The 12,469-nt window shown below is 46.0% G+C and overlaps 1 protein-coding gene across 11 annotated transcripts in view; it reads right to left on the minus strand.

Moving 5' to 3' along the window:
- Positions 1-361: 361 nt before the first annotated feature.
- The window catches only part of LOC108008017 (uncharacterized), a 33,099-nt gene continuing 20,991 nt past the window's right edge, over positions 362-12,469 (minus strand). For 4 of the 11 annotated variants that reach the window (XM_065865525.2, XM_065865521.2, XM_065865522.2 and 1 more), the window contains 8 exons: positions 11,616-12,265; positions 10,095-10,213; positions 9,224-9,986; positions 8,794-9,165; positions 5,486-8,563; positions 4,946-5,104; positions 4,366-4,784; positions 362-2,902 (listed from right to left, as the gene is read on the minus strand). In XM_065865525.2, the coding sequence (XP_065721597.2) occupies positions 2,758-2,902; positions 4,366-4,784; positions 4,946-5,104; positions 5,486-8,563; positions 8,794-9,165; positions 9,224-9,986; positions 10,095-10,213; positions 11,616-12,265 (5,705 nt within the window). In that variant the 3' untranslated portion in view covers positions 362-2,757. Of the gene's footprint in view, positions 2,903-3,755; positions 3,843-4,365; positions 4,785-4,945; positions 5,105-5,485; positions 8,564-8,793; positions 9,166-9,223; positions 9,987-10,094; positions 10,214-11,615; positions 12,266-12,469 lie in introns of all 11 variants that reach the window. The other 7 variants (XR_010654206.2, XM_065865526.2, XM_065865528.2 and 4 more) reach the window with 7 other exon arrangements.

The raw sequence follows: 12,469 nt of genomic DNA on the forward strand, positions 1-12,469 counted from the left end.
CTTTTGGAATTGGAATGCAAATTGTATATACTGATGATTCGAGTGAATTCGACGTTTGAGCTAGAATTAGTTTGGCTTTTGAGGAAGCTGGGGCCGCGTGGGCCGCCACCTATGTACAGGTTATTCTAAAATACGTATTTGTATTGCATAAATACAGTTTATCTTTACATTCGCTTAATGAACAATCACAACGCAGAGTTTTCGAATAAAGTGAGTGAGGAGGAACCGCTGACGCAGGGTTCTTCCAGATGATTTCGGAAATTATCGCATGGTAACGTATAGGGAAGTAGTACTCAATGTCACAGATTGTCCTTTACTATTTTTGTAACTCGTTTATCTAGGATAATAAAAACTCAAGAAGGCCGTATGGAAAATGAAACAGTTGAAATCATTTAATTGGTAAACGATAAACATTTTGGCACAGTAAATAAAACTTAAAATAAAATATAAATAAATTAGGCGATAAAATAACTACTGCATTTGACTAGACATTCGAGCAGAAGCCTAAAATTACATTTATCCGTTTTTTGTCTTTAGGAAACTTTTTTGAAAAGCAACAAAGTGCACACACATGTCAACTTAAACTAGCGTTACCCTAGATTTGAACACTTACTTAAGGATAAACACTCATTTGTGGATACTTTATTTAATAATACTTAAGACTTATATACGCTTGAAGGCATTTGAGCATAGAACAGAATCGAACAGTACAGTTGGACGAAATCAGGCGGAAACGGAAATGGAAACGGAAGACTTGTAGAGAAAATGCACACAACAAAGGATGGCCATTACAGATGGGAAGATGATAGGTGTTCGGGTTTGTATTTGTACGCGAGAAAGTCTTTAAACGGCTCTGAAGGCCCACAACAAACAGTTATCGAAGGTGCTTTATGGTGGGCTGCTGTAGCTGTATTTGCTTTTAATGTATATCTGCTTACGCTTATTGTATATAACACCGAAAATATGCAAGAATTATGTTGTCCGTCAACTAAATCTATGACTATTTTATGATTACTAATGCTATTGCGAACCCAAGTCCGGGGAAATGGAACAGCAGATTGTTAGAAGTTTTCTGTGTCGGGGTGATTTGTATATCTCTCTCTTCTTTACTTGTTTTTTATTTACAGCACCTGATTCGTAGTGTTCTGTGTTGTACGATGAGAAAAGGTCACATGCACACAGCTGGCGAGTACAACCATAAGAATCGCTAATAGTTCCCATCTTCCAAATTTCTGTCCGGATCTGCGGGGGAGGGTGGCGAGTGGAAAGGGGCTGAAGGTATTAGACTAAACGTGAGTATTTAATTTGGTTTCGGTTTTGCTTTTAGCCCTGCATGTATTGGTTTACATTAAACTAGATTAAGTTAAGCCATTGTCAATAACATACCACCCGGCATTGGCCTCAAAAACGTTGAATCAATTCATCAATTTGTTGTAGTACATTAGCTCACTGTCCAAATGGAAAACGTGTGATTCTTGTTGTTGTTCAAATTTCTGGCAGATTTACTGTTGTACCATTTAATTTAATATATGCTTGTATATAATTACTATATATATCCTAGGCCTATATAAAACTGCACTGAGAGTGTGTGTGTGTTTCTTGGGGTTCAAAGTTCGGAGCTTGAACCCTCGTTGTCTGTGTTTCTTGTTTTTTTTGTTTTCTTGGGAGGGTGGGGGTCGGTCAGGGGCAAGGGATTCTAGAATTATAAATAGATTAATGTCTTTTATGCGTTTTGGAGAAATTTGAAAGATATCCTTCCTTATCGGCTACTTTGCTAGACTCATATTTACAGTGTCTTACAACCTACAACTTTGCGTTAAAAGTAAAGTTAAAACTTTTCTCAACTTCCATTTACATTGGTGTGCATTGAATTTTGTTCACGTTTAGCTAAAATCGTTTTTGATCTCACTCAATATCACTTGATTTCACTAGATTTTCTTTTGGGCTTTCGGTTTCTGAGCCATAGTTCAATAGTTTAGGTTTTGTAGGTAGGTAAGTACAATCTAAGTAAAACTTCAACTACTCGGAGTTGCTGACTTGCGTCGTTAGAACTAGAACAACAATCATATATCGCATACATCGTACACCTAGGCATGTAATTATATATCAAGTATATATATATGTATATATAGAGATTCTCTTACGCCCTAGACATTTATCGCCCTAGTAAAGTATCAGTGTAGTGTGTTGCAACTATGTACGAGTATTTGAGTAGAAAAACTTGTAGTTAACAGTAATTATGCACTAGTATTTATCATAGATCGGGATTTCGCCTTAGCTTTAGCCATAGTTGTAGTATAGTTTTAGAGTACATCTACAGTCGAGTCGAGCAGAATAAACGCCTACTATAAAAAACGGTAGGTATACATTTACATATTCGAATTTCATATTACTTCAACATAAATATTGCACTTGCCTACAATAGTCAATAACAATTCAATTTGAACTTTTTACCAATCTTTGGCTAGACTTACAAACTAGAGCGAGTCGCAGTGATTTCCTACTTAGGGGATAGATAGAGAAGTGATTGGTAGAGAGAAGTATAGAGATAGAGATAGACCTAGTGAAGAAATGCCTTTAACTACTACGTACACGTGACATTGATTTTTAGACTCAAATTCGTCTAAGCATAAATTCTAACAGTGGTAAACAATGCTTGCTGCTTGCTTAATGCGATTGTCAATCGATTTTTGTTTGTTTGCTATATACGCCTTATTGATTCCTTATCCACATCGATCATTCCTCCTCGATCGGTCCCTACGAAGGGGCGGTGATGGTTGATGAGGCGACGGTGGTCAATCCCGATGGTCCAGCCTGATGGTTCAGCTGGTGTTTTTGATCCGGTTCCTGAACGCGGTGCGTCTTCATGTGCGCACTGCGACTCTTCACCTTATTGAAGACCCTGGCGGAAGAAAAGAACAGAAGACAGGGCACCATGAGAACACATCGATCTGGCGCCTTGATTTCGATCACTACCAACTAGAATGCAGACTAGGCGGATTAAATGGACATTTAGACAAAATGAAGCACATAGAGTACATATTGTATAGCACATGCATAGGTATAGCTGGTTAAAGAGTCATGCAGAGATACGAAGTAGATTTTAGCTTGGATTGCTTTTCGATTTTCTTTTCACTTCTTCTTACTTAGCCTTGTGTGGAGTTAAAATTTGCTTTTGTTGTTACAAATAACCATGGAAAATAGAAAGTTTATGTTTAGGAGTATAAAAAAAAGAACAAATAAATTAGTGATAAAATACATATATATTTTAAAGGAACGGAAGAATTGAGTTTGTGCTCTTGAATGATACAGCCGTTCTCGGGTTGTGATTCCCGTGTTATAATGGTGTTTATTCTGGATTCGTGAATATCTCTAAAGGGAATATCCTTTTTTTGCTTTGTTTTAGTACTTTCAGTAGATAGTCATTATATTTGTACATTTATACATTTTTACAATAGTAGTGTAGAATATATTGTTTTCTTTTTTGGGACTCAGAAACACATAAAATTTTGATCACATTAGAGGCCAGCTGTTCCAATATACAAATGAGGGATTTGGATAGGTTGTTCATTTAAAATATTTACAAAAGTTATTAAATGCAGAGGCATTTGGCGCTGTGAGTAAGTTTATCGAAGACAAATTACAATAATACACGAAATGAGAGAACAGAGATCAAGTGATGGAGTGTGAGAACGGAAGAGGGATATCGAAATTAACCGAATGGTGGGAACGGAAAACGAAAGTCTCCTACTTACCGAGCATTTTGCCAGCGAGCTGTTCGTGTGGACTTGTGGAGATGATATCAGTTACGGTTACGTCTATTTGCGAGTTGTGACTCTTCGCTTTAAAATTGCAATTTCGATTTATTGATTGTATTCGTTATTTGATTTTGGTTTGTTTTGATATTGGGGTTTTCGCATCATGGAACAATACAATACAACAACAATAACAACAGTTAATATCGCTTGACGAAAACACTAACTAAATGGCATAGTAGTCGGAAACTTACATACGAAAGGAACTTAAGATTCACACACAAGAAGTATGTAACTACTCGAAACTCAAATTATAGATTAAAGTAGAAATAGGGTAGCGATAAGAAAACTCAAGATCGAACAATCGATGTCAACTGAAGAGCTTTTCAAAACAATACAGGTACAGTAAACTCAAGATCTATTAACCAAGAACTCGTATACGGCATACGATACACAAGTTATTATACGGTACAGCGTGCGTTTACGATCTCAACTCAAGTCAATTTTACGGGCACTCAAATCGCTTGCGGATTTTCGAATTTCATACGATTTTCACGTGTTTTTTTTGTTTTTTATGCATTTGATGGAAATTGCTTTGGGGGAATCTTACTTGCCGCACACCTTGCAGGGGAACTCGCCCTCCTTGGCAATTGGCAGAGTAGTGTTGCCCATGCCCGTTTCCAATTTGGGTGTGGCCGAAAGCGTAGACGATGTTGCCGTCGTTGCATTTGGATTGGTATTGCAATTGCTGCCGTTTTGACCCATGTTGCTGGCGTGTGTTGCTGCTGCTGGCGTGGCATTGCTGGTTGGGTTATTGCAATTGCTGTTGCTGCTGCTGTTGGTTAGTGTTGCGCATGCGTAGCTGCTATTGGTTGTGCTGCTGCTGCTGGTGGAATTGGCACTATTTGCCGTGGCATGTTGCATGTTGCCGCTGCTGGTGCTGCTGTTGTTGTTGGTGTTGCTGCTGGCACTGCGGCCATAAGCGTGTATGCGGACATGGCCGTGCAGCGCTGCTTTCGAACTGAAGCTCTACATTCGGCGCAGGCGGGGATTGGAAAGATTTCGGTTTGATTTTCGAGCGTTATGTACAAGAAAGAAAGTTGGGTGAGGTAAGGTTCGGAGGGTTAGCTGCATTTCGTGCTCGGGGTCCAGGGGACATGCTGCTGCTGCATTTTATAACTAAAACTTACCGCTGAGCAATCGGCGATCTCGCAGACATAGGGCTTCTCCACAGCCGGGGTAATGACGACCACGGGCTCCATCTTCAAGTGTGACACCTTGTAGTCCACGCACAGCTTCTTCCAGAAGTAGTACATTTGCACACAATCGCCGGAGGATTTTGTCTGCAGCTGCGATAAGTGAATACCATCATTAGTATACATATTAACCATTCAAAACTGACCTCTCAACCTTTAGGTAGTCAAACTCGAGATGATGTTTTAAAAACCAAGATCAAACTACTTTCCTCTCTATTTCAAGATTGTTTCATCTCAAAAAACAAACTAGAGAGTACTTTCCCCTTGAGTTCAACGACGTTTCTTTTCGAATAAGCGAGAAGTCAAATTAAGATCAGTTGATCTTGGCTACTTCAAAACCGATTCATCTCAACAAACGTTAGTGAGAGCACTTGTGTCTTGATTTCAAGAACGTTTGTTATTGAATAAGTGAGAAGAAAATCATTTAAGCTCGTCGTTTTTCGTTCACAGTTTTTCTGAGTTAAAAGAACTTACCTCACTGGCAATCTTGCCAAAGTCCTTGCCATGCTTTTCCAATCCTCGCAAGAACTGCTCCAGCTCGTAGGCGGTCCACTTCATCTGGAAGGCGCCTGATTGCGTTTGGAGCAGGCTGAGCACCGCTGCCGCTGAGTTTCCCTTGGCCTTGAGCAGCGTTTGGAGCGCCACCTCCTCGGAATGACTGCCCATGGGCACGGCCGATGACTTGCTGAGATCAATGTAGCGCATCAGGATCTTGTCGTCCTCCTGCACTTCTGGATTCCACATCAGCTCGGCGCCCGGCGAGTCCCTCGATGCCTCATCAAATGGCCGGCAGCTGGGTATCTGCGCCTGATAGGTCGAACCCAAGTTAACCTTGGACTCATCAGAGAAGTCCACCAGACCCACCGAGTCCCCAAAGTCATCGTCGAAAGCGTCGAACAGACCCTGACCCAGTTGCTTGCGCACATTACTGTACAGTCCGGTGCCCTTGCGATCCGGATTCAGGATGGGTGCGGGCGTATAGTGGGTGCGGGATGGCTTGCGCAGTTTGGATCGATGGGGCGACAGGGTGTGGAACTTGGAAAACTTGTGCGTCTCCTGGGGGGCATTGGAGCGCAGGCGGCGCTTCAGTATGGAATTGGTTTGGTTGGACAAGGGCTGCAGATTGGTCACACTTGGCGGAGGGTTCTGCAGGAGACCGGACAGGGACTTGTTTGCCACGGTTGTTGTCGTATTGCCACAGGCGAACAGCAGGGTCGCATCGATTTGGCCTTGATTAGCATTCATTTGGCAATCGGTGGTGAGCAGAGCAGGTTCATTGCCCCCGGCTGAGGCGTTGCCATTGGAAGAAGTGGCCCCACCATAAAGCAGGGGTTGGAGCAGGCTGTTCAGAGGCTGCATTCCCATGACCCCTGACCCCTGGCTTGTGTCCATGTACTGGGTTTGGCTGGTTACTTGAGTGAATCCATGGCCACCCACCAGGGGCAACATGAAGTCACCCTGCTGCTGACCCACCGCTGGGAGCGATTCCGTTTGATTGAGTGGTTGCTGGGGCAGCAGTAATTGCTGATGTTGCTGTTGCTGTGGTTGCTCCTGCTGCGATTGCTGTTGCTGCTGCTGATGTTGCTGTTGTTGTTGCGACTCCTGTTGCTGCTGCTCTTGCTGCTGCGGCTGCTGGTAGATGATGTTGCCCTGAAGTGCTTGCTCCAGCGGTTGCTGCAGAGCCATCTGCTGCCTTTGCTGGCCAAATTCCCTTGGCGAGGAGGAGAGCAAGGGGTCCTCCGAGTTGGGCATCATCTGGGATTGCAGGCCCAAGCCGGGCAGATAATAGAGATCGATGATGTTTTCGCCCTGCTGCTCACTGCTCAACTGGAGCTGCATGTTCTCATCGGGCAGGACCTCCCTTAGCACCTGCTTCACATCCTCCGCGGAGCCAATGCCGCTGGTGAAGAAGGACTCGGAGAGCGGAGAGGTGGCATTCCGCGAGTCATTGAGGAACTCCTGATCCTCGTCCAGGAACGACAGGTTCGTCTCCGCAAACTCCCGCAGGTCACACTCGGTGTCATCGTCCGTGCCATTCAGCAGATCCTCCACCTTGATGGAGGGATCGAAACTACTCTCCTCCAGCACCGACTTCAGTTTAAGGATCTTCTCGTTGTCGTGCTCATTCAGCTGCTCAATGGTGGCCTCGCCCTCATCCGTCTTGAAGTAGATGTGCGAGAAGTCCGTCTTGTCCCCGAAGAAGGTGTTGCTGGCATCCACAAACTGGGCAGCTGCATCCTCGATAAAGGGCGAACTCTGGGCCATATTCTCGTGACTCGAGGGGGGTGTTGGATAGGCCAATGGCGAGTGGAGCGGCGAGGCCAGGACACCAGTTCCGTTTCCACTTCCTCGCATGCTGGCTATCGCCTGGATCTGCGAACTGTTCTGCATGATCAGCTCCTTGGAATGGAATTGCTGGAAGGTGGGCAACGGCGTGGTGTTCGTACCGGAAATGGATCCGTTTCCAGATCCAGAGTTGGCTTGTCCACTTTCCGGCTCCAGTTTCACCAGCTGGGTGTGCGCACTGTCGCCGGCTTCGCTCAGCATGGCAAAGTCCTCGGAATGTTCGCTCTTGATCTCCTCGTCGTTAAGCAGCTCCATGGAGTCCACCGTCTGGAGTAGCATCTCGGTGTCCGAAACGCTGTACACCTCGGCATCATCGAAGAGATCGCTGCCATCGCTGGTGTAGGTCACCGTGTAGACTCCGCCTCCTCCGCTTGTGATCACACTTCCACTGCCACTTCCACCTGCTGCTCCTCCTCCTCCACCTCCCGTGACCTCTTGATTGGGAGCAATGGTCAGCGAGAGTGGCGTTCCATCGGCGAGCGAAAGATTTCCGGAGGAGCAAGTGCCACTACTGGTTATATTGCCCTTGACCAGACTACTCAAACTGCTCAGCTTGCTCTTGGTGGACACCACCTGGACATCGGAGGGTATAATCACTGTACGATTGTTATTGGTGATGATCTGCCGGCCAACCGTCTGCACACTGCCCGTTCCACCAATGGTGGTCAACTCGGTGACAGCACCACTGCTTCCACTGGAGGTCATCATTATACCCGAACTCGTTTGGCCCTGGGATTGAGCCTTCTTTGAGGTGACCGCAATGCGAGTGCCTCGCTTGAGCAGCTCGATCAGGGTGGAATCCTTGGGATCCGTGTTGGTGGCCGTGGAAATGCCACTGATGGTGCCACCGGCCTTCAAGGCAGTCAGAGCACTCATCGTTGTGGTGGTGGGTACATTGTTGGTGGTTATGGTGATCGTGTTGGTGCCAGTGCCCAGATTCAGGGTCTTCGCCTGCTTCTGACCCCCGCTGAAGATCTCGATGCTCTGGGGCAGGCCAATCTGCTGGATACTGAGTCCACTGCTGCTCTTGATGGTCGTGGCCGCTGGGAGAACCGCTGTGGTGGTGCCCGTACTGGTGGTCATCGTCTGGGTGTGACTGCTGGTGCTTGTCTTCGGGTTAAGGAAGCTCTCCAGGTCGCTGATTGATCGGCGCAGGGTGGTGGTAGTGCCACTGCTGTGCGGTGGCGCCGGAACCACAAAGGAGCCCTATAAAGAAAAAAAACACGTAAGGGTCAATTTGATATTAGCAAGGAAATCTTGGATTTTCTGTGATTGTAAATTCGGACAAATCAAAAATAGAGATGGGTAATGTCTCGCACAGTGGGCTAGTTAAATAAAAACCACAACTTCTTAAGAAACTCCGGAAAATTGACCCACCACAGGAAATACTTAAAAAATATATCATATTGAAATTACGGTGATATTTTTTTACCCACCTTAGTCATATCCTTTCTCTTACTGATGATCTTCTCCTCTATAAGGGCTCGAACTCCAATGCTTGCCGTCTGCAGTGGTGGACCACTGGAGTCCTTCTTCTCGCTGCGCTTGGTTTCCGGATCCTTCTTGTAGTAACCACCATGCAGACGCATGTGCCCATTGAGGGCGGGTATATTTTTGAACTTGCGGTGACAGAGATTGCACTCGACCGGCTTGTCGAGCTTGACGATGTTGAGCAGGTGGGGATTCATGTTGCTCACCATCTGTGGGCTCAGCTCCTCCTCCTTGACCTCCACGGGTGAGTTCGAAGAGGGAGGGGCTAGCTCAGAATTGTCCTCCACAGTGACGGTCACATTCTGGGCACTATTTAGCTACAGAAAATTAGAGATTATATTATATGACTTTATATGAGTTCTATATATATTTTACCCCTACCAGTTGCATGTTCCAGGTGCGCGGTCTGTTCTGTGATGGTGACGAATTGGTGTTGATCTTGTACGAGCTTACACTGGTGGGTGAGGAGACGGTGACTTGGGCACTAGTCTGCTTCGTCTGCTGCATAATCTTGCTGATGAGATCCAACTGCTCGCGGGTCAGGCCCTCGCCCTCGAGATTCATGCCATCACTCAGGGTGATGGTGGGTGAGCTGGCAGCTATTACAGAGCCACTCGATGGTGAGGGGGCCATGGAAACTGATCCCGAAACCGATCCGGAGCCCGATCCCGACCCCGAACCCGCTGAGGAAAGCGAAGAACTGGCGGATGAGGCCGTGGAGGAGGCATTTGAGGAGGTCGAAGTGGTGGGCGACAGCAGGGTCACGCCCGTCTTGATGGGCAGGTTCATGGCCTTGATCTGCTCATCCGACAGGGCGATCCCAGTGGCCGCGTCCACCACCGAGCTGCCCGTGGAAATGTAGGTGCGAATGCAGGTGGCTCCGTCCGGGGAGCTGGCATCCCCGCTGGCCGTGGCCGGTGAGAGACTCAGGGAGCTGGTGGCCACCCCTGCTCCACTACTGCTGCTCGTACTGGCGGTGGGCGACAGCGACTGGCTGGTGGTGGGCGTGGCTGCTCCGCCGGCATGGTGGTTCTCCGAGTGGCGCCTCAGGGATCTGGCATCGCAGTAGGATTTGCCGCAGCCATCCGCCTTACACTCGTAAGGCTTCTTGTTCCGATGGGTCATCATGTGTCCGTTTCTAAGGGGGGAGCGGAGAAAGGGTGGGTGATTCAGTGACTCAGTGGTTGGATGGCTTAAGAGATCAACAGATCAACAGATCACTGGTTAGTGCGCCTCATTTACTTACAAGTGATCTTGCCGCTTGAATGCCTTCGAGCAGAGCGCACAGATGTATTTCCGCTCGTCGCTGTGCGTCAGTTTGTGCTTGGCCAGCGCCGAGGCATTTCCAAAGATCTTGCAACAAATCTATAAAAAGTCCGGGTGAAGAACGTAGGAGAAATGTAATTAGCACTGGCTGTCGGCTGCCCTCTAGATAGATAATTGAAAGCGCTGCGGCCGTCGCTCGCCGTTCGAACATTTTAATGAGCCACATTGCGTATACGTTATGTTGCTGCTGGTTTTCTCCCCCCCCTTCACCCACCCCTTTTATTCGGCCACCACACACCGCATGCTAATTACGACCAAGGAATTCCGAAACGAAAAGCTAGGCCACATTCATACCCTAAACTATCCGCAGGAACATGTGTGTATATTTTGATTGCCTGCAGCAGGAATGAAGTTGGAATTCCCCGTTGCCACCGCTGACCAAACATTTCCTCTCGACATCCGCAGTATCGTAAAACGCGTCATAAAATGTACTTTACCGATGTAGAAAAAAACAGAAAAAAAAGGAACGAGGACTTGAAGCCCCCAGCACTTTGAGCGGCTGTCAGTTTTATTGACAGACGTCGAGACGTGTTGAATGCCCCTGTTCTTCGATAACTTAGTGAGCGAGTTTTTCGTGTAGAAATTTTCACACGGCTAAAAAGCAATCTAAAATCAATATTTAACTTTTGATACTGAGAGCTACGTAGTTGTAGAACCAAGAACAAGGCATGTTCCTAAATATACCCAAATCAATGGAGTGGAGATATCTTAAAGAAAATACTTTTTTAATACTTATACATATGTAGGTGTCTTAAAAAGGAGGTCATATATTATACAGGAAATTTTATTAGAACAGGTAACTAATCACCAAAAAATACATTTTCTAACATATTTATTTTATTCGGTAGTCAATAGCATAGACCACGATTTGAAGATCATCAGGCTTTTTCCGGTTTCACTTTCTAGTATTTTTGATTTAGATTATCCTATATCCCAGAAATATTTTCCGTTATGAGGTCAAATCAAATTCAAAGAAATGTATCTATAAAGTGGTATCAGAACATGTTTTTGTAATTACTTTGAGCTTTTAATAGGTAGGAACTGGTTCTCAGTGCAAGTAATTTGCTTAAAGAACTGTGTAGAAACGCTCTCTACCCTTTGATGGTCTTCCCAGTTTCCGAATTATCAATGCTGCGCTCAATTAGCGCCGTGTATAAACATACTAGACTAAGGCTATACTATTAGTTCCAAGTGGCAGTTGGGTGTACTTTAACAAGCAGAAGGGGCTGCAGATGTGGTGGGCAAAAGCGAAAGGCACTTTATAGAACCGTCCGCGTTTCACCTGCCACTCGAACGAGACGACCTTAATGTCTGTTTATAAATATTGCACGACTGTCTGTACGGCATGTTGGCATGATGGCTCAAAATGAGCGGCGATAAATTGGCGATTAGACCGGGGATATATAATATAGAGAGAGGGATATATATTAGGCTTACGCACCTGACACTGCTGCGGTCCGTGACGCGTTGGCGAGGATAATTTGGGGCGATTCTTGCGCGGCGCCTCGACGCTTATGATGTCGATACCGCCAACGCTACCGCTACCATTTGTGGATGCCCCCGATGAGCCTAATCCCCCAGCGGGAACATGCCTTCCGTTGCTCTTGAAGCTCAAACTATGGCCACCTCCGCTGCTGCTGTTGCTGTCGTTGCTGTTGCTGTTGCTACCGTTGCTGCAGTTGCTGCTGCTGCTGCTGCTGTTGCTGCCGACACTGATGCTGCTGCCCACCGAGGAGGCGGTACTGAAGTTGCTGCTGTTGCTGCAGTTGCTATTGTTATTGTGCTGATTGAGTAAACTGGCCGCGCTGCTCGTGCTGCTGTTGCTCATAATCTGCGCCAATGTGGTGACATTGGTGACCGTGTTGCTGCAGCTGCTGCTGCGGATCAAGCAGTTCTTGATGTAGCTGGTGTTGGTCTTGTTGCTGCTGCTGCTGCTGCTCACAATACTCGTGTTCGTCGAGGTGCTGACCGACTGGACACTGCGCCTGGTTATGGTTATCTTGTTGGGGTTCGCTAGATGATTGCTGCCCGCCGACTTGGCTGAGCTATTGCTTGAAGTTGCTGTTGTGATTGAGTTGTTGTTCTTAAGAGCTGAAAAATCAAGAAGATTGGTGAGATAGGCTGCCAAAGGGATGTTTTTAAAGGGGATACCCTGCAGATCTATGGGGTTTTTTAACCGATTATTTTATTCCTTGAAAAAACATTGGCTAACTATGATGGCATAGTTCGAACGCACTACATTTATTCCATTTTTTTTAAACTGACCTGCCATACTAAGATAAGATGATATAGAAA

The sequence above is a fragment of the Drosophila suzukii genome, chromosome 3 (assembly GCF_043229965.1).
Source record: "Drosophila suzukii chromosome 3, CBGP_Dsuzu_IsoJpt1.0, whole genome shotgun sequence".
Taxonomy (NCBI): Eukaryota; Metazoa; Arthropoda; class Insecta; order Diptera; family Drosophilidae; genus Drosophila; species Drosophila suzukii.